At 38.6% G+C, this 22,665-nt stretch overlaps 1 protein-coding gene across 9 annotated transcripts in view; it reads left to right on the plus strand.

Annotated features, from left to right (window-relative positions):
- The window catches only part of NCOA1 (nuclear receptor coactivator 1), a 178,658-nt gene that overhangs the window by 81,810 nt on the left and 74,183 nt on the right, over positions 1-22,665 (plus strand). For 8 of the 9 annotated variants that reach the window (XR_011473140.1, XM_070428782.1, XM_070428779.1 and 5 more), the window contains 2 exons: positions 6,681-6,836; positions 19,999-20,104. Coding sequence is in view for 8 of the 9 variants with exons in the window: in XM_070428782.1 (XP_070284883.1) it covers positions 20,016-20,104 (89 nt within the window). In the remaining variant the exon portion in view is untranslated. The remainder of the gene's footprint in view (positions 1-6,680; positions 6,837-19,998; positions 20,105-22,665) is intronic. The other variant, XM_070428783.1, reaches the window with a different exon arrangement.

Here is a 22,665-nt window from a genome sequence, read left to right on the forward strand (position 1 = left end):
AAGCATTAAATCTAGATTCTGATTTAACTCTGCTACTGATATCTTTGCAATTTTCTGTAAGTGGACCATTCTTTGATAAACAGAAGTAAGAATTTAGAAGACAGATTAGGCTTGTCAGGATGACTGTAGACTCAGATCCAGATATTTGCTTTATTTCCTGGTAAATGTGTAGTTATTCAAGTAAACATGCTAATATATTCACAGTCCCTAAGTAATTTGTAAGGGGAACATTGAAGAATCCAGAATCCACATTGCATAAGTAGGTTATATGAATGTGTTTAAATGTTTTTCTTTTGTGAATTGAACAAACTATAATTTATAATTCATTATAAAAAGGCTTAATGTATAATTTCATAACTTAATGAAAAAAACTTCCTTAAGAAAATTAGCTGTTGCTTAAATAAAAAGACAAAAGAAATACACCAGAAATTATAACCATTTTGCTTTCATATTCATGATAGAGATATTGCCATGACACTCAGGGAAGAGTCATTATTTTCCTTAAATTTAGTATTAGAAAGACCTCTCACTTTATTGCATCAGAAGATAATCATAGAATTTCTTCTTTCTGGTTCCCCAGGGACCCATTTTAGATAAGAGAAATCCTAAGAGAAGCTTACACAAAAGATCTACATTGTAAATTATAATATAAGAGCTTACTCTGAAGAGGATTTATAAAGCCTTATAAATTAATCTCTACAGAATTGTGTAATTGTTCCTTATTTCTCTCCATGATAAATCAGGGCCCTCTAATTTCTTTACTTTTACATTGGAAAAAAGTTTTAAAATATAAAAAGTTTTTTGTAAATTTTAAGTGTTTTAAAGTTTTCTTCTTAGTAATATAAGTAATAAGCAAATACATGTTATAGCTCAACAGACTTAACCAATCATAATTATAATCTTTCAGAAATTTAAGCCATTATAGCAATTTAATATTTCATATATTTAGTTTTATAGTTTTATTGAAGGCCTTCCTCCAGGTGAATTGCTCACCTAAAGAAAATGAAATGGCCCAGCTGGTGTGGCTCAGTGGTTGAGCATCGACACATGAACCAGGAGGTCACACTTGATTCCCAGTCAGGGCACATGCCCAGGTTGCAAGCTCAGTCCCCAGTAGGCATGCACAGGATGCAGCCAATCAATGAAGATTATCTGCTTTACTCAAAGTCCACTGATTTAAATGTTACTCTCAACTAAAAAATACCTTCACCTTTGTGAAAGCAAAATTTAAACTGGTGGTTGACCATATACCTATAGTTTAGCCAAGGAGACATATAAAATTCACCATCACAGGTACCACGTAAGTGATTAATTTCAGTGGGGACAAAAAGATCCCTCTGCATTTTTATAAATCACCTATGAAAAAATTGAAATTAGTATAAGAAATATTAACAAGTTAAAATAAGAAAGAAACATGCATGGGCATGGCCAGGAATATATTCATACATTAGAATCTTATATTTAAATGCAGCATCGGAGAAAATTATAGCATATGAACAAGTATTACATAATATATAAATCAGGAAATTTTCAGGGACCAGCAATCAAAATGGAGTTGAACTTAGTAAAATATTCTTAAAGAATATGAATTTTGAAGAAAAATGTACATACTGTGCATATGGAGTTGGGAGATAATCCTGGTAAGTAGATTACCAAAGGGCCTTAGGAGAGACTTGGGGAGGGAAAGGCAGGGAAGAACTGAAAGAGGGCCTTGGATATACATTTTATATTTGTTTAGCTAGGCAATTAAAAAAAAAAGTCTGAGAGTTAAATAGGAGGGAAGTGATTAAATAGAAACATTTATTAAAGGTATTGTTCTGCATGTATAATGGACTAGATTGGCTTCTAAGCCCAAGCACAGGAGATGAGAACCTGGGCAAAGATGTATAAACAGGGAATTGACAGAACTTTATGATTTAGTGTTGGAGACAAGAGAGGAAGGGAGAAGGAGAGAGCGAGAGATAGAAACATCAACGATGAGAGAATCATTGATCAGCTGCCTCCTGCACGCCCCACACTGGGGATCAAGCCCGCAACCCAGGCATGTGCCCTGACTGGGAATTGAACTGTGACCTCCTGGTTCATAAGTCAGTGCTCAACCACTGAGCCACGCCAGCCGGGCTATCTCTCTTCTTAAAATTGATATTCCAGCTTTAATTGTTCCCTTCCTTAAATATTGGATTGTCTTTGTGGTAATTTATACTCTTCTCTTCTCACTTTTCCTTGGTCATCTCATCTACTCTACTACCAGGGATTCCAAAAACCTTTTTATCCCACTTCTTTGGAAGTCAGCTGGACTTATCTATTTGGATGTCATATTCATTATTAATGTGTACATAACTGAATTCGTTAGCCTCTCCCTCAGACATCTGTTACCGCCTGCAAACTCAGTCTTGACTAAATGGCACTAATGTCTATCCTATCTCTCATGCCAGGAAACTTGGTGCTTGTAGGAACTTATTTAGAGACTGTAATCCTGAATGTAAACAAAATTTCAGCCAGAAAAATGCCTCATTATAGTATTGTTTTTAACAGCATAAAGAAACAGTCTAAAGTCCTGTAGTACTTACTGCCTTGCTTAAAACCTATGACACATACACACATAGGAATATTTTATAGACAATACAAGCTATGTAGAAGACTATTTAATAACATGAGAAGTTATAGATAACTTTAGTGAAAAAAAGGTGCTCTTAAACAATATGTATAGTGTGGTACCATAATGTGTATATATAGAATAATAAATATATAAATCTTTGCATTAATTCTAGATGGAACACTTGTGGGTGATTTTTACTTACCTGCATTTTCTAGACTTGTACAGTAAACATGCATTACTTTTATAATTTATACATGCAGACAATTTGGCCTCTTGTTTTTTTTTTACCCCCAATTCTTATTGATTTATTCCAGTATCTCATTTGGCCCAACTGTTATTGCATAAATCCCACTGCTCGCTGTGTTGGAATTAAATGATCACAGCAACCCTCTTGCCTCCATTGCTCAGCTACCAAAGCTATCTTCCTGAAAATCTTAGCTGGTTGGGTCATTCCCTTGCTTAACCTTTCCAATTTAAGTAGCTAAATGTTCACCTCCCCAAACCATCAAGCATAGAGTAAATTTTGAATATTTTTTCTTAGGATTTGATCTGAAGACCTTTAGCAAACTAGATTTTAACCAACTCAAGATTTAATATAACGTTTTCTTCTAACTCCAACCAGATCATTTTTGACAAGAACACAGATAGTTATGCCAGATTTGGGGGATGCAGGAAGAGAGAAAGAAAGGGAGAAAGCGAGAGAGAAAAAATGAATTAAACTCAGGCATTTGCAAATTTTTGCTCTTTGCTTGTCCCTTCTGTTTTATCTCTGCAACCTGTCACACTTTGCCCTTGCTGGGTGTTTTTTTGTTTGTTTCTATTCAAGGGACAATTTATCAGTTTTCTCGAGTATTTAGCCAGTAGGAACAAATACCCACATAATGAAAATCCATTCGTTTTAGTGCCAATTATTATATCAGCAGATCTTATTAGGAGTATTTATTGAAGCATGTCATGCTAATAGTCCCAGAGTGTAATTATACTTGCAGATTTCTCATGCTTTTAGGGAGTTTTTAACATGTTCCAGATGGTTAAGTAGGAAGGAGTAGACATTTTGTACTGTCTTTTCAATTATGATTAAGAATTTGATGTTACTACTTATGTTACCATTATTGCTTTTGTTAGGTTAAAACATGAGAGGAATTTAAACAAAATATGTAGATTCTGTGGGTTTTTGTTTTTTTTTTAAACATTTCTTCTATTATGGTCAACAATTAACAGGACCTTTTAGATTCTTTTCCTCTGGTAAATTAATTGCTTTAATTTAAGCATCATTAAAATGAGATAATTGAATGTTAAGTAGTAATTCTTTTATGAATGTAGTCCCTAATTTATTCATGGAAAGTATTCACTTGGGTTTGTTTTAGACTTAAAATTACATGGTGAACCTTCTTGAAAAAACTTACATAAGATTGAAATAGTATAATTTTCCAAATTGTTGAAGGTTCTTGGACCATTTTCCACAAGCTAATATGACCTTAGATTCAAAATCAATGGACATACCAGTATACTTCAAATTTTGCCAGTAGTAGTACTGATGACTTTTCACTCATCTATTCATATTCTCTTCTATCCTTAATTGACCATTCATCTACTTTCATTTGAAAGGTATATAGCGTGTGAACTTGGAATAGTACAGTTAATGGATCATAGGGGTCCAGATCCATAAACCTTGGCTTCATTATGATCTTGTATTTACCTGTATTAACCAGTTTGCTAACTTGTTAGTTGACGAAATACATTGTTTTTCGATAAGAAATAGAATATTTAGTAATTCAATTTACCACCTGTATATTTTCATAATGTAATTACTGTGAGAAAGAGGACAAATTGGCCTTAATCTTTAGGCTAGTGTTGTTGTCCTTGAAGCTCTCTTTAAGATGTCTTCCATACAAGAAAACAAGCAAAAACATAAAATATATAATGCCAAAATTATATTTTTGGTAATGAATAAGGTAGACTATTCCTAAGAATTTTGTTGGGATGAAAGGAATAGTTTACATTCTGTATCATCTAGTAAGACATACTTCCTTATAAATTGCCTTTAAATATCTTTGTTCAGACTTTCCTGTTCCACATCTCTACATTGTGCTTTTCTTGTTTCTCCCCCGAACAACCTGCCTTCTCAGCCTCTTCAAACTCCTCAGTACTTCTTGCTCATACCCGCTCCACAAATTCTTTACAGTTTTTCCAGGTAAAATTCTTAACCTTTCTATGAAATTCTTTAAACTCCTTCCCAGCAAGATCAAAGTTAGCCTAAACTAAGACTACTAAAAGCATGTCTTTGGGGAGACTCAGTTTATCTTGTTATAATAAACTAGCATTAAATTGGGATTCCTATTTCCAACGATATTGCTGAATTTAATACAGTTTGGTTTGTTGAGCATGTACAACAAATATCATGGTCAAGTTATTATTAATGGTTCAATGTATGGGTCTGTATGGGCAATTTTAATTTTTTTTCTTGTTTGTGTTTATTTAAGTTTTTATATATTTGTCTCAAAAAATTTTTATACAAAAGATGGGATTAATTTTTTTTCCTTTGGGATTAATTTTTAAAAGAATGATTCACACTAGGATTCTATTGAATGAAATATTTTAGTTTTACATATAAAGAATAATATTTGCTTTATAAAATTTAGTGTATGCAAGACTTTTTTCAGGGGTATCTATATAAGGGTTACATGTGATGAAATTTAGACTGATTAGTGGAAATACCTCTCTGAGTTAGTGATAGGAGATGATAACAGTATATTTGAAAAGCAACTCTACTTTGGGTTCATGAGACCATCTTTCATTTAATAACCAAGCTAGAATTTTTCCTTTCCCCTTCTTTGCAGTATCCCAGCCTCTACCTCTTTACCCAGGCCACTTTCATCATGAGGTGGACAGAGTTGTTACTGTGATTCCCTTCATCTTGGAGGCAGGGACCCTTTTCCTGGTATATGACATTTGAAACACCTTTGCCTTCTTGAAACATTTAGAAAATTGTAATAATGGCACTCAGTCCTCTTCTTTTCTAAGGTTTTCTTTGTCCCTTAATATATATCTCATGTATTTAAAATATCTTTTTTTTTTCTCTTAAACTACAGCATCTCAGTGTTTGATTGAACTTGGGCACTGTATATAAATTGAGACTATATTTGTGTGTGTGTTTAGGCACCTTTTTAAGCACAGATCATGACTTTGCATTCCCCACTGATCTAATTTGTTACCCAGCTGGTGTTGCTCAGTGGTTGAGCATTGACCTATGAACCAGGAGGTCATGGTTTGATTCCTGGTCAGGGCACATGCCCGGCATTACAGGCTGGATCCCCGGTCGGGGGGTGCAGGAGACAGCCAATCAATGATTCTCTCTCATCATTATTGTTTCTCTCCCTCTCCCTTCCTCTCTGAAATCAATAAAAATATATTTTAAAAATCATCCTATGTAATAAAAGCCTAATATGCTACGTGCCCGACTGTTAGTTCAACTATTTGACCAGTCACTATGACATGCAATGACCACTAGGGGGCAGAGGCTCCAACTGGTAGGTTAGCTTACTGCTGGGATCTGGGAGAGATGGGCCGGACATGCCCTGGAGCCCTCCCGCAGTCCCTCCCCGGCCCCAGTTGTGCACCAGTGGGGTCCCTCGGCCTGGCCTGCACCCTCTCACAATCTGGGACCCCTTGGAAGATGTCGGAGAGCCAGATTCGGCCTGATCCCCACAGAGCAGGCCGAGGGACCCCACTGGTGCCAAACCAGTGCACTGAGCCTCTAGTGATTTATAAGTAGAAAGAATAAACATATACATACAGTCAGAAAAAAAATTAAAGACATATAAATGGGTCTTTCCAAAGATTAAGGGCAGAATGTAATTAGGCATTATGTAAGTAGCAGTCTTAAGTAGGAATATATATTTAATCATCAGAAAGGACTTTAACTGTAAAGTCAGACTTTTATACATTGTCTTTGGAAATATTTTTCCATTTGGCCTTAACGGTTATTTTTCTTTACCTAGCATTCTGACCTTTATCATTTCTTAAACAATAAAATGACAATCTAACCTCCCTCTGCTTTTTTTTTTTTCCTTTGCTTTAGTTTTTTGCATAATTGTCCTTAAATGAGGTGAGAGTGAAGAGATTAGAGCCATCTCTGGAGAACATCTTTACCCCATCCCCCTGGAAGCTAACCTCAGGAGCACTAACTTGACCCTATCTGTTTTGAGGACTCATTATGAACAAAGAAGTCTCCCAGGTAAGAATTGTAGCTCTGTTTTTAAAGAGCTTTGTCTCTACAAAAGTCTGGAGAAAATGACTACCTGTTGACTCTTATTTTTATGGAATATATGATCTGAGAAGCTTCAAGGTTATCATAAAACATGTGTTGACATTTCTAATTGAAAATGTTCAAAAAGTTTTAGATTACACTTTATAAGCCGCTTAAATGCACATTGAAAGTAATATAGGCTTCAATAAGGGAATGTTATGTAAGTACCTGGACTTTATGAAAGAGAAAAGGAGAAAAAAATAGAATAATCTAGTAATTGAACTCTGGCTTAGTTTTCTTATTCTTTAACTCAGTGTTCAGTGAATGAGTCTGAGAAAGTCTTGATTTTCTTTATGTCACAATGAAAATTTTTATCTTTTCTATTTCCCCTTAACATTTATTAAAAACATTTTAAACTGCGAAACAATTGCAAGATTGATAAACTGAACACCTCTATATCATTACCCAGTTTCACCAATATTGTAAACATTGTGTTACGTTTGCTTTATCTCTCTGTATTTTACTACTTCTGCTCCTCCACCACTATTATGGTGATAATGATGAAGAATCATCTGAGAGTAAGTTGTAGACATTTATGATCTTTCACTCCTAAATATTCATTATTTGTCTCCTACTTAACCACAGTATAATAACCACATTCAAGAAACATAACATTTTTATTATTATATCTAACTAGAGGCCTGGTGCACGAAATTTGTGCACGGATAGGGTCCCTAGGCCTGGCCAACGATCAGGGCCGATCTGTGGGGCGACTGCAAGGTGATTGTGGGGGGGGTCCTTCTGGCACCAGCCTTGGCCAGCCTGGAACTGCCTGCTAACCAGCCCTGCCCCCCGCCACTGCCACTGGTCGCCTCCCTCTGCAGAGTGACTGGTGGGGCAATCAGGGGTCTCCCTCTCGCGCCCGCCTTGGCTGGCCTGGGGTCTGTGGGCTGTGGGCAACTCCTGCGTTGAGCATCTGCCCCGTGGTAGTCAGTGCACGTCATAGTGACCGATCGTTCTGCCGGTCATTCCGCTGTTCAGCTGATTTGCATATTAGGCTTTTATTATATAGGATATACAGTCCATACTAAAATTTTATCACGTTGTCTGATCCAGAATCACACACTGCATAGTTGTCACATCTCTTTGATTCCTTTTACCTGGAATAGTTTATCAGCTTTTCTTTGTCTCCCATGATATCGACATTTTGGAAGAGTCCAGGCCAGCTCTTTTGTACAGCGGCACTCATTCTGAGCCTGTCTCTTTCCATCTATGCTCCTTTCTAAAGAGACTAGGTTATGAGACTTTGGAGATTCATGGATTTGGTACTAAGAACCTTATCTGGAGATCAAAGCCTATAACTATATCTTCAGGGGAAAATTTGTCAAAACATAGTAAGAGCTCAAAATTCCAGAAGGTAGACCCTAGAGATGATTTGAATGATATTGAAAGGCATTTTGTGTTTGTATGCGTAAGTATACATGTAATTTCAGAATCTAAGATTTATATATTTTTGGACAAAAATTAAGGTTTTACAAGGTAGAACTTTTGATTTTGAAGGAATTGCACATTTACATCTTAAGGTGATTCACATCTTATAGGAAATAATTGGTTTTATATTATGACCATAAAAGATAAGTCAGGATTAGAAATACGATCAATTTTATTTCTATGTGATGTTTGGACCAAGAATTGAAAAGATTCTCTGTTCATATGCTTGAGAACCTTGTAAATACCACCCAGGGTTTTTATATGTATAATTTGTCAGCATTTTAGTGTAGAGGCAAAAGCAAAACTTGGGGATCTATAGTTAGCTTTCCTACTTATCAATTATGTGACTGTAGGTTAGTTATATAAGTTAAAGCACAGCCAGTTTCTAGAACCAAGTTACCTAGGAATGATTTTTACCATTGCCACTTATGATGTTGGGCAGATTAAGTAAACCCCTCCATGCCTCAGATTTCTCATCTCTGAAATGGATTATAATGTTATCTATCTCATATTTTATGAGTAAATGAATTAGTAAGGTTTATGAGTACATAAAATAAGCTAGATGCTTCGAACAGTGATTGGCAAATAGTAAGTCCAAAAAAGTGTTAGTCATCATCATTGTCATCACCATCAGACTGTAGTTTCTTTATTAGATAAAACTGTTGAACTCAATCAGTGCATCTATGACGTGGAGGTAATAATAATATATACTTCATAGGGCAGTTGTGAGGAATAAATGAGTTAATACATATAAAACACATAAAATTCTTTATAATTACATTGTCACATCCTTTAATTAAATGCATATTCATGGGATTACATTTTTTGTGAACTTTCTGTTATTTTGTTCCTCTCATATTCTTTGTTACTGCTGACTTTATACTGCAAAAGTGGGAATAGGTAAGATAGACATTTTGTATATTCTAGTGACTTATATAGTCAAAAGATTTGAGAAGCACTGTACTAGATGATAATTGCTGTGGTGCCTTATTCTGAAATTTTATAAATCTTAATTTCCGGTTTAATTTATAAGCATTATTTTTATACTTACTCTGTTTGAAAACTCTGGGAAGTGAAATTTGAGTTTTACTGGTTTGGAGTAAGTCTTTAGTTGGATATTGCACTGGAAGAGTTATAGCCAGATAAATTCATATGATCATTGAGCAGATATTGATGCTCTTTAACCAGTTATTTACCTGGAATGCTTAGAGAAATTTTTTTCATTTTTCAATAGGTATCAATAATGTTTTTGCCAAATATATTTTGAATCAAGTGATGTGGCTTAAGTTTCAAGCAGGGCTTTTAAAAATGCACAATCTTGCCCTAACTGGTTTGGTTCAATGGATAGAGCGTCGGCCTGTGGATTCAAGGGTCCCAGGCTCAATTCTGGTCAAGGGCATGTACCTTGGTTGTGGGCACATCCCCAGTAGGGAGTGTGCAGGAGGCAGCTGATCGATGTTTCTCTCTCATCGATGTTTCTAACTCTCTATCCCTCTCCCTTCCTCTCTGTAAAAAATCAATAAAATATATTTTTAAAAAATGCACAATCTTTCTATAAATTTGGGCAATGAAGGTTATATGTAGACTAGAGGCCCAGTGCACGAAATTCATGCACTGGGGGGGGGGGGGGTCCTCAGCCTGGCCTGCGTCCTCTTGCAGTCCTGGGGCGATTGATCGCAGGGCTGTACGATAGATCGCCCCAAAGAGGTAGGCCCCACCCACCCAGCCCAGGGCTCCGTGATGGATAGCCCCTGCAGAGGGAGGCCCCACCCACCCGGCCCAGGGCTGCCACGGGGTAGCCTGGGCCTCCCACTTTGGGGTGATCGATTGCACCCCGCAGAGGGAGGTCCTGCCCAGCTGCCGCAGCCCACCAGTCAGTGGCCTAAGCCTCCCTCTTTGGGGCGATCTTGGAGCCCCCTCATTGATCACCCCAGCAGCCGGTGGCCTGGGTCTCCCTCTGCGGGGTGATCATGGGGCGATGGCTGGGCCCCCGACCAATTGCATCGCACCCACCTGGGCTGTCCTGGCCCCAGTAAGTGTCATAGTGTGGTCGTCCAGAAGGTCATTCTGCTGTTTGGCCGTTCGGTCGATTTGCATATTACGCTTTCATTATTACAGATTTGTATTGTAATTTTATTTGTGCCCTTTCCTTTTCACTTGGGGAGAAGGACCCTGAAATTATCTGGAAATTTACCTGACTTGATAATTTTCTAGTGCCCTTAAAATACAATTACATTGTTTGGGCAAATTATTTTGACCCATGTAGCTCTATTACTTTGGTACTTTTGCTAGTACCAAATTTAAGTGTACTTATTTTTCTTTTATCAGTTTATATGTGTATATTTAACCATACTGTATTTTGAAATGAGTTTCTGAAATATTTGAGGGAAATTAAACAACTTCTAATTATCTTAGATATTGCAGTAATTTTATGTGACAAGTGTGGTTATTTGGTTTCAGATAATCTGTGTAATGTTGGGCTTCATTCTCCCCAGCTCTAGCTGTTTTTCTGCTCATTACTATCTGAATCTGTGAAAGTGGGTAGAGTTGGTAGAAAGAGACAGACATTGAAATTTTTCTATAGGTTCATCATTTTCTTTTCTTAAGGCTATTACTTCTTTGCTAGACTATGTTCTCCTGTGCACATGCCAGTACATTCAGATACTTATTTCATTCTTTACACAGGTAAAGACAGCTGTAGTCTGGAAGAGTAGCTTTAATTTTTTTCTTTTTAATAAATTCCAACATCTGTTTCACAAGTTAAAACAATCTAGAATTGATTTTTTTGAAGACATGTGCAATATCCTATCTAATAATAGACAAACATGGTAATTAACCATACCTCCGACACACTTCCCATTGGCTAATCAGGGCGATATGCAAATTAACTGCCAATCAAGATGGCAGCCGGCAGCCAGGCAGCTGAAGCGAACAGGAGGCTTGCTTGCTCCAGTGATGGAGGAAGCCAAGGTTCCCGCCTGCCGCTGCCGTCCTCTGAGCTGCACTTTAAGAAACAATGTTGCAATTATAGAAGCTAAACAAACCCCAGAAACCTGCTTTCAGCCAGCCAGGCCTCAGAGCTGGAGCTGCAACAGTGTTTCAATTATAGAAGCCAAACAAACCCAGATACCTGCTTTCAGCAGCCGAGGTCTCAGAGCTGGAGCCAAGCCTCAGAGCTAAAGCCGGCTCTCAGTTCCAGTGACAGCCATAGAAGGTAAATAAATCCCAGAATAAAAAAAGAAAAGAAAAAAAGGAGAGGTTGGGAGCTTCAGTCACCCGCCAGCCTGAAAATGGCCCTCAGCCCCTCACCCAGACTGGCCAGGCACCCCAGTGGGGACCCCCACCCTGAAAGGAGTGTGACCAGCTGCAAACAGCCATCATCCCCTCATCCAGGCTGTCCAGGCACCCAAGTGGGACCCCCACCCTGATCCGGGACACCCTTCAGGGCAAACCAGCCGGCCCCCACCCGTGCACCAGGCCTCTATCCTATATAATAAAAGGGTAATATGCAAACTGACCCTAACAGCAGAAGGACTGGGAATGACTGGTCACTATGACACACACTGACCACCAGGAGGCAGATGCTCAATGCAGGAGCTGCCCTCTGGTGGTCAGGGTGCTCTCACATGGGAGGAGCTCTGCTCAGCCACAAGCCAGGCTGATGGCTGCCAGTACAGCGGTGGTAGTGGGAGCCTCTACTGCCTCCTCAGCAGCGCTAAGGATGTCTGACTGCAGTTTAGGCCTGCTCCCCGCTGGCAAGTGGACATCCCCCGAGGGCTGCCGGGCTGCCAGAGGGATGTCTGATTGCCATCTTAGGCCGAATCCCCCAGAGAGCGGGCCTAAGCCAGCAGGTGGTCATCCCCTGAGGGGTCCCAGACTGTGAGAGGGCACAGGCTGGGCTGAGGGACCCCCCTACCCCCCCGAGTGCACAAATTTTTGTGCACCGGGCCTCTAGTATATATATAAAAGGCTAATATGCTAAGTATCCGACCCTTTGACCGGTCGCTGTGACATGCACTGACCACCAGGGGGCAGATGGTCAACACAGGAGCTGCCATGACGCTCACTGGCCATTTACAGAGAAATGGCATCACTGACTTGGTGCCCACAAAGCAACACTCGGCTTCCCCCAAGTGGGATGCAAGCCCCGCCACCACCCCAGAGTGACAGCCCACCAAATCACAGCCAACACTGCTGAGATCCCATGGTGCAAAATGCGGTCCACAGCCCAGCCCAGCCCGGAAACGGTTGCTGCGGGTACCGTGTAATGACATCACGTAGCAACGCCCGGCTTCATTTCCCTAGCGACTAGCCTCCTTGGAGTTTTTCACCCCAGGAACACAACTTGCTTTATAGCCAGATGGAAACATTTTACACTTTAACCAGATGTCTGTGAAGCATTTTCCTGTGCCTCATCTCATTTGATCCTCACAGAAGTCCTGGAGTAGGTAGATAGTTGACTTGGTGGAATCCTGTTTTCTTTTCCTTAGCTGGAAAATGGAGATTTAGAAAGCTTAGAAACTTGACCCGACTGAAAAGAAGTAAGAAATGGTGGACCTTGAAAATGACTTCAGCCCTAGCCGGTTTGGCTCAGTGGATAGAGCGTTGGCCTGTAGAGCAAAGGGTCGATTCCACTCAAGGCACATGCCCGGGTTGTGGGCTCGATCCCCAGTAGGGCAGTGCAGGAGGCAGCCAGTCAATGATTCTCTCTCATTATTGATGTTTCTATCTCTCTCTCCCTCTCCCTTCCTCTCTGAAATTAATAAAAATATATTTTTTAAAAATGACTTCAGGTTTTCTCACTGAGCAGAATATAGTCAAACACTGCTGCAGTTAAATATTTCACCCTTTGTTCTCCCTGCGTGATCTACAATAATAATCTGCTTTGTGTTGATATTTACTGCTGTGTTGCTGACAATTACCTGAAAGAGAAGTTGGGGTGCTTCACTGGGCTGGAAAAAGTTTAGCTACATCAGAAAGCAGGTCTAATTAAGCAAGTTTATTCTATATGTATAAAAGGCTAAAGCTCTTGCTGGCACCAATCACACGCGTCTGTTTCGATCTGTCATTGTCGATCGTGAATTTGGTTGACACTTCTATTATAGAGAAAGGGCGAAAAGCGATATTAAAATATTTCTTCTAATTAATTTCCCCTCAGTATGCATGAATCTGTGTACCGGGCCACTAGTGTATGTATAATTACACAATGTTATTTAAGAGAACTGTAATCATTCAATGAGATTCATATATTTATAAGAAAATGTTGAAGGTATGTTTCACAAATGTGTATGTTGTATGCTATTTTTCCACAGTAACAAATTAATACCAGTAGGAGTATTTTACCAAGGCAAATGCATATTTTTTTTATCTTTAAAAAGTTATCTTTTATTTTATTTTATTTTTTTAATATATTTTATTGATTTTTTACAGAGAGGAAGGGAGAGGGATAGAGAGCCAGAAACATTGATGAGAGAGAAACATCGATCAGCTGCCTCCTGCACGCCCCCCACTGGGGATGTGCCCGCAACCAAGGTACATGCCCTTGACCGGAATTGAACCAGGGATCCCTCAGTCCGCAGGTGGATGCTCTATCCACTGAGCCAAACCGGTTCTGGCTAAAAAGTTATCTTTTAAATAAAATTAATGTGAGGAATTTAAAATGTTAACTTTAAAAAACTGATACGATTTTTTCTTCATCCTGTATATTTAATAGGAAACCGAAAGTAAACTTTTACAGTTTCCAAAATTATTCTCTTTCCATTTAGAAAAAATTAGTACATAGAAAAAAAGCTTATTTCTTTTTAAAAATATATATATGTTTTTATTGATTTCAGAGAGGAAAGGAGAGGGAGAGAGAGAGAGAGAGAGAGAGAAACATCAGTGATGAGAGAGACTCATTGATTGGCCACCCCCTGCATGCCCTCTACTGGGGATTGAGCCTGCAACCCAAGCAAGTGCTCTTGACCTGAATCGAACTCAGGACCCTTCAGTTCTCAGGCCGACACTCTCCACTGAGCCAAACCAGCTAAGAAAGCTTATTTGTTAATCTGTAGAATAAGTTTTAATAATAAACATAAACTTATTAAGTACATTGTGGGGTTTTTTGTTTGTTTTTTTAATATATTTTATTGATTTTTTTACAGAGAGGAAGGGAGAGGGATAGAGAGTTAGAAACATCGATGAGAGAGAAACATCGATCAGCTGCCTCCTGCACACCTCCTACTGGAAATGTGCCTGCAACCAAGGTACACGCCCTTGACCAGAATCGAACCTGGGACCTTTCAGTCCACAGGCTGATGCTCTATCCACTGAGCCAAACCAGTTAGGGCAAGTACATTGTTTTAAACATTACATACTTTTAGAAGTTAAGTTATCCAACCCTTCATAATGTCTTTATTAGCATAATAAATTTAAAAGACTTTGCACAGGATTTTCTTTTATAGAAAACACTAGAGGCCCGGTGCACAAAAATTTGTGCACTGGGGGGGGGGGGGGGGGGTCCCCAGCCTGGCCTGTGCCCTCTCGCAGTCTGGGACCCCTTGGGAGATAACGACCTGCTGGCTTAGGCCTGCTTCTGGGTGGCAGAGGGCAGGCCCAATCCCTAGGTGCAGCCCCTGGTCAGGCTCAGAGCAGAGCCAATTGGGGAGTTGGGGCGCCGCCCCGTCATGCACAGAGCAGGGTGGATCGGGAGGTTGCGATGCCACCCTCAGTCACGCTCAGGGTAGGGCCGATTGGGGGGTTGGGGCACTGCCCCCTGTCACACTCAAGGCAGGGTCGATGGGGAGGTTGCGGCGCCACACCCTGTCACGCACAGAGCAGGGCCGATCAGGGGGTTGGGGCGCTGCACCCTGTCACACTCAGGGCAGGGCCAATGGGGAGGTTATGGCTCTACCCTGTCACACACAGAGCAAGGCCCGTGGAGGGGGGTTGGGGCGCCACCCTCTATCACCCACAGAGCAGGGCCGATCAGGGGGTTGGGGCGCCGCCACTGTCACAATCGGGGCAGGGCCGATGGAGAGGTTATGGCTCTACCCTGTCACACACAGAGCAGGGCCCATGGAGGGGGGTTGGGGCGCCACCCTCTATCACCCACAGAGCAGGGCTGATCAGGAGCCTCACTGCTCCGTTGATCCCGGTGCCGGGAGGCATATTACCCTTTTACTATATAGAATAGAGGCCTGGTGAACGGGTGGAGGCCGGCTGGTTTGCCCTGAAGGGTGTCCTGGATCAGGGTGTGGGTCCCCACTGGGGTGCCTGGCCAGTCTGGGTGAGGGGCTGAGGGCTGTTTTCTGGAAGCGAGTGACTGAAGCTTCCAACTGCTCCTTGTTTTCTTTTTTTTTTTTTATTCTGGGCCAGCTTTAGCTCTGAGGCCTCGCCACTGAAAACATCGATACAATGTTGCTAAAGCCCGGCTGAATGAAAGCCGGTTTCTGGGGTTTTGTTTATCTTCTTATTTGCAACACAGTACATAGTTGCTTAGAGTTGTAGTTCAGAGGCCGGCAAGTGAGGTGGGGAACGTTGGAGTCCTCCTTCACTGCAGCAAGCAAGCCTCATGTTCGCTTCCAGCTGCCTGGCTGCCGGCCGCCATCTTGGCTGACAGTTAATTTGCATATACTCACTGATTAGCCAATGAAAAGGGTAGCGGTCGTACGCCAATTACCAAGTTTCTCTTTTATTAGTGTAGATTAAGAAAAATTTGATATTTTATAAAATCGATGAAATAAAATGATGCCTTCATTTTTAAGAACTCATTGCTTTAAATCAATTTCTTTGCCTTTGCTTTCTATTTCTGACCATAATGGTTGAGATATTGGCAGAAGTTTATGGGGGCAGAGGCTAGGGATAGCCACCATTTTGGTCCCTTGCTTTGTGGATTCTGAGAGAATTTTTGTTTCCAGATGTTTAAGGAAATCCTTGTTCAGTCATTAACCCAAAAATATCTGTTTTAACATGAAATTAGGCATGCAAGGAAACCAAAATCATGGAAAAGTAGCAATTAATAGAAACTGTCTTTAAGGAAGTCCAGGCATTGTACTGATTAAACAAAGAAGAAAGTTGGAAGATGTTGGAGTTCATCAAAATTAAAAACTTTTATCAAAAGACACTATAGAGAAAGTGAAAAGATAAACCACAGAATGAAAGTAAATATTTGCAAATCATATATATAATAGAGGTTTAGTACCCAAATATAAAAAACTTTTATGACTCAACAATAAAAAGACAACCCAATTTTTAAAAAAATAGGCAAAAGACTTGAATAGATATTTCTCCACAAAAGATATGCAAGTGACCAATGTCATTAGTGATTAGGGAAGTGTAAAGATATCATTTCACACCCACTAGAATAGCTATAATAAAAATAAAATTGCAAAACTGAAAGTAACTTTTGGTGAGGTGGAGAAATTGGCATGCTTGTACATTGCTGGTGAGAATTTAAGATGGTACAACCATTATGGGAGACAGTTTGGCAGTTTCTCAAAAAGTTAAGAGAGTTATAGTATGGCCTAGTAGTTCCACTCCTAAGTATATATTTAAGAGAATTGAAAACATGTTCACACAAAAAATTTGCATTTAAGTGTTTACAACAGTATTATTGATAAATAGCCCCCAAATGGAAAAACTTAAATGACCATTCACTGATGATTACCTAAACAAAATGTGGTATATCAAACAATGGAAATTTAACCATAAAAAAGGACAATAAAATTGTTGAAATCCCCATCCTTTCTTAACAAGAAAAAGATTTCAATTGTCATTTAAATGAAAAGAGAAAATTGAAAACTTCTTTCAGAGAACTGCAGGTGTCTGAAACTCTTGTTTGAGAAAAATTTGTCAGCCATAGTCTGTGTTACCCATTGTGACACTGGGCCCTTGAGAAACATTTTCTTTTTTTAAAAAAATTCATCTGTCAAAGTGACCAATTATTAGAGTTGTTTATTAACTGTTACTTATTTTTCAAATTACATTTTTCTCAGCTGAATCTGGGAGATGAATAACAAATTTCTCATGTGGAAATGTATAAATCAACTGAAATACAAAGCACTGACCTATTTCTTCAGCCTCCCCTATTTGGTTTAGTCTGGTCCATTTGAACCGAGATAGATGTGGTTTCTAGTTCCTAAAACTGCTCTCTAGAGATTGCATGAGATTAGGTATAATTTAGCAAGCCTTTTTAAATCAAGAGGGTACTTTTACTTAGAAACCTTACCTCTTTTTAAAAGGTGATATGCAAATTGGTTTCCTGAAACCAACGTTTCTTAATGAACCTTATTTAAGTACCCTAACTGCCAAATATAAAACCATTCCACAAAAAGAACAGCTATAATAGTTTCCACTCATCGGAGGTTTTGCATTCCACTATCTGTTTGTTGTTTTGTAAATAGAAAGCAGTTCATACCAGAATCATCAGCAAATTGTTGGTGACTCTCTCCCAGCTTCTTACTATTGGCTATTAATTTTGGTGGCCGGCCTGTCTGGCTGCTCTTGAATTGTTGTCTGATGTCTCCTGAGTCCCAGAATCTTAGATAATTTTAGCAAATATCAATAGCCAGTAGTCTGAGGGTAGTTCAGTATGGAGAATCTCCTTTTAACTCCATGTTTATTTGTTGCTCAAAATTATCCAGCCTATGAGATTATATTATTTATGTTTACAGTTGTAAGCACAACTGTAACAGGTCTTCGTGTCTCCATAGAACTATGAAATATAGTAGACAGTTTCTGCAAAATAGTAGTTACTTACTTTTTCAAAATTAGAAGAGTTGTTCTCTAATTTCTAGACCAGGAAGGTCAGGGTGTGGTGTTTTTTCCCCCATTGGAAACAGGGGAACAAGGATTTCAATTGTAGGAAGAATTTATAGAGCATTATGAAAGATTCCAGAAAAGATTTAACCATAAAAAAATCTTAAATATCCTTTAAAAGTTTTAAATGTTGTATTAGTGACATAGCTTAATCACTTAAAATTTATCATCCATCTTAGCATCTGTATCTTTTAGGCATTATGTTAGATATTGGATATACAGTAAAAAGATCTAGTAATTGGCTTTGAGTTTGCAATCTAGAAGAGAAGAGAAACAAGAGAATTGTAATTTATAGCACACTATAATAAGAAATACATGTCCAGGAGTATTTTGAGAGCCAGTAGAATTCCAGATGAGTAAATTCTCAGATGGATATACTAATGCCTTTGAAAGTGGAGAAGATGGACAGGTAAGGAAGTGGCCTCTGAACATGAAGTAGGAGTTCGCTAACTCTTTTTTAAAATTTTTTAATGTTTTTATTGATTTCAGAGAGAGGAAGGGAGAGGGGGAGAGAGAGAGAAATATCAATTGGCTGCCTCCTGCATGCCTCCCATTGAGAATCAAGCCCACAAGCCAGGCATATGCCTTGACCAGGAATCGAACCGTAACCTCCTGGTTCATGGGTTGATGCTCAACCACTTAGCCACACTGGCTGGGCTAACTCTTTTCTTTTAGATTTTAGCAAACTCTAAAGTCTTATCTTCCATTTTCTTCCCTGTTCATTATTTTCTTCACTGTTCTATTTCTACTTTTGTTGAAAAGTTTAGAGTTGACGCTTTTTCATTATTATATATTTATTGCATAATTTAATTTTTTGTATTAATAAATTTTAAAATATTTACATTTTATTTCTGTGTGAAAATCAAATTAAGTGGCTTCTTTGCTTTGTGATATTTGGTTAACCTCATTTATATTTCTATGGATCTTTTCTTTTTAATCCTCACCTGAGGGTATTTTTCCCATTGATCTTTAGAGAAAGAGTGGAAAGGAGGTGGTAGGGAGGGAGGGAGGGAGAGAGAGAGGTACATACCCTTTACTGGGAATTGAACCCATGACCCTTCGGTCCTTGGGCCAACCCTCTACCCACTGAGCCAAACTGGTCAGAGCTTTCTATGGATCTTAATCAGAAAAGAAGGTAGCAGTCTTAATTACAGTAATGTGTTACTTAGTTGGATATTGTTTAATGTTGGGGTTTCAGAATTAATGCTAATAAAACCATGTTGGGTCTTTCAACATTTTTTTAAAAATATGTTTTTATTGATTTCAACCTGGCTTCATGGCTCAGTGGTTGAGCATCAACCTATGAACCAGGAGGTTAGGGTTTGAATCCTGGTCAGGGCACATGCCCAGGTTGCAGGCTTAATCCCCAGTGTGGGGCATGCAGGAGGCAATGATTCTCTCTCATCATTGATGTTTCTATTTCTCTCTCCCTTTCCCTTCCTCTCTGAAATTAATAAAAATATTTTTCAAAGTTAAAAATAAAAATTAAAATAAATATAAAAATAATTTCTCTGACTCTCACTTATACATTGAGTTTTTACAGTTACATATAAGTGTTGAAAAAAAATCTCAGTACCTCTTTTATTCTAACAATATTTTTATCCTGATTGATCTCTATGATTTCACAAAGGATTATTAATTTTATTTTACAGATACAGAAAAAAAGTTTAGAAACACTAAGTAGCTGGTGATTACTGTGGTTTTGTATAGATGTAGGTGTCTTTATGTTGGCTGTAATAATCTATGCATTAATTACAATGACTACAATGTTTAGACATTTTCTAACATAAGGGAGCTCCGTCCCCCCCTGTGGTTGGCAAGTTCATTAGGATAGATTCTTATTGTTGTCCTTTCTTTTTAGGTGTGAAGTTTTTCAACATGAGTGGCCTCGGGGACAGTTCATCCGACCCTGCTAACCCAGACTCACATAAGAGAAAAGGATCTCCATGTGACACACTGGCATCAAGGTGGGAACACTTTTCTTGGTCTGTTTCTGGCAGAGCTGCTTTATCATTTTCATTGCCACTTTAAAGCTTTTGTTTCATCTACTCCAAGTTTACTGGCCTTCTTTGAGTCCTGCATACTTACCAGGTTCTCTTCCTTCCTCAGCTCCCTTATAATGCTACTCCCTCAGTCCAGCTTGCTCCCTCTAGATTTCCTGTAGTCATCACATAGACATTCTACGATGCCAGCTTAGGCATTACTTCCTCAAAGGAAACCTTCTCTTTCTTCCTTAACTATTACATTAAATGTCTACCATTCATGTATCTCTCTCACATATTTTTATAGCTTTGATCCATAATTTCAGATTTTACTAGTGTGTGTGATTATTTCATGAATCCCTGGCTTTTCCACTGCAAACTAATACTTTCTTTAACTTGATAATTTCACTTTAACTTTATACCTTTGAAAGAGCTGGGGTTTTTTTTCCTTTCAGGAAACCAGTCTTTCTCTACCACTTATCTGAATTTGCTCACCATTTTATCCCTAGTTCCTAACACAGTGTTTGGCTTATATTTAGTAAATCATGAAGAGCATATGTAGACCTCAGGTATGGCCAGCCCTGGGTATAGTCGCCCTGGATAGGAGAGTTCCTCAGTAATTGTTTGTTGGGGTGAGATGTCTTGTGTCTCCTTCCTGTTACCTCTTCTCCATTCTTTAACTATTCTAAGAGAATGAGGATTAAAGTGCTAATCTTAAAATGGTGGGTAGCTGTGCCTTCTGCTTGTTCAACATTTCCAATTCAACTCAACAAGTGTTTATGAAATGCCTGCTTTTCAACTGGCACCATGTGGGTGATGTTATAAGGATATATGTGAAGTGTGACACATGCTTTCTGTCTTCAAGAAGCTTACCAATCTGGTCATGCCACTCATTCTTAAACCCTTCTGGGCTTCCCCTGGCCCTGAAAAAAATAATCATAATCAGAGTGATGATAACAGATAACATTGATCAAGCTAATAGTGTATGCCAGGAACTCTGCCCAGTATTTTATATATGTCATTGTCTTAATCCTCACAAAAGCCTAAGAGGTAATGTCATTATCCCTGTTTTACAGATAAGAAAACTGAAGCTTAGAGAAATTAAGTGACATTTCCAGGGTTACATAGCTAGTAAATGACAGAGGAAGTTTGAACTTGTACTTTTAAGTAATATATCATGCCTTTTATCATGGCACGAAAGAGCCCTTGTGGTCTGGCCAGGACCTCATCTCTTGCCCTTTTGGGTTCTTACATCTGTAGGTCAGCCATGTTGAACTACTTATAGGTCCTTTGACTTGATATTTTCACTCTCACTTTATACCTTTGAAAGAGCTGAGTTTTTTTTCTTTCAGGAAACCAATCGTTTCCTACCACTAGGTTTAGACATCTCATTCCTAGGTCTAGGAGCCATCTGTATGCCCTTCTCCAGTATTACAGTCTTATCAACATAGTATGATAATGGCTTGTCTCCTTTTCTGTTTTCTGGCTAATTGGAGGCTAAGTCTAACTTACTTCTGGATATAGTACATAATTATCTGGCACATAATGAGTATAGGAGCATTTGTTGAAAAAACTAGTAAGTTGAAGAAAAAAAGATACACGAGAAGTTAACTCATAGTAGCATTAACTAGCATGTATGCAATATAAATGGAAATGAAGTGGGTTAGTAAGAGGAGAAATGTAGGTGGCCCAAAGTAATAAAGAAAGCCTTCTTTTCCATTAAGGTAGAATTTTTTGTCATCTCCACCCCTCCTTCAATTTTGACTTTATTTTAATATATCTACTCTCATTTTCTATCCTCACTTATTAGTTGCTTCATTTTGTGGTGATTTTCCTAGTACCATTTTCAGGTCATTTTGTAGACACTTCATTATTTCATTACTTTTAGCTTCTTGCTTCCTCTGTCACCTCTCTGTCTGCCTACCGTGCCCATTCTATCAACTTTCTTTTTATCCTACAGTAGTTTCAAGCACTTCAGTTTTACACAAAATTTAAAGTAAAAAACAAATTTGGGAGCCTCACCAAGTGAATCCAATTTACTTGTGTTGAAATGTAAACCCATAGATTTAAACAGATTAGTTCAGACTATAGACTGAATATACTAATAAGTCTAATATTAATTAGTTTCTCTAACATAAAAAGCAGATGTGCTTCAAAACACTATCAGGTTGCTCAGCTGGAGTTCTCTAAAGCCTGTATATATCAAAATGTAGGTTATTCATTCTTTTCATGCCTACTTGTCAATGCCTTGGTGTGAAACTTGTCAAAATCTTGCTGTAAGTACTAACAGTGGACGTCATAAGAGTTTTACTAAGTAAAATGGGACTAATTCCTTAATAATGTAAGATTAAAAAGACAAAGACAGAATGGAATATATAGTTTTAAAGTTTGATTTTGTTTTGAGATGTGTACCATTTAGTGGTATTTTGTTTTACGTAAGTAAATACATTTGATGATTTGACTTGGTTCTTTTCGACTTACTAAGTTGTTATGTAAATGCTATCACCTTTATAGTCTTTTAAAATTAAAATAAATGGCATTTTAAT

This window comes from Myotis yumanensis, unplaced genomic scaffold (genome assembly GCF_028538775.1).
Source record: "Myotis yumanensis isolate MYYU_CA2020_CCGP unplaced genomic scaffold, mMyoYum1.0.hap1 SCAF_11, whole genome shotgun sequence".
NCBI lineage: Eukaryota > Metazoa > Chordata > Mammalia > Chiroptera > Vespertilionidae > Myotis > Myotis yumanensis.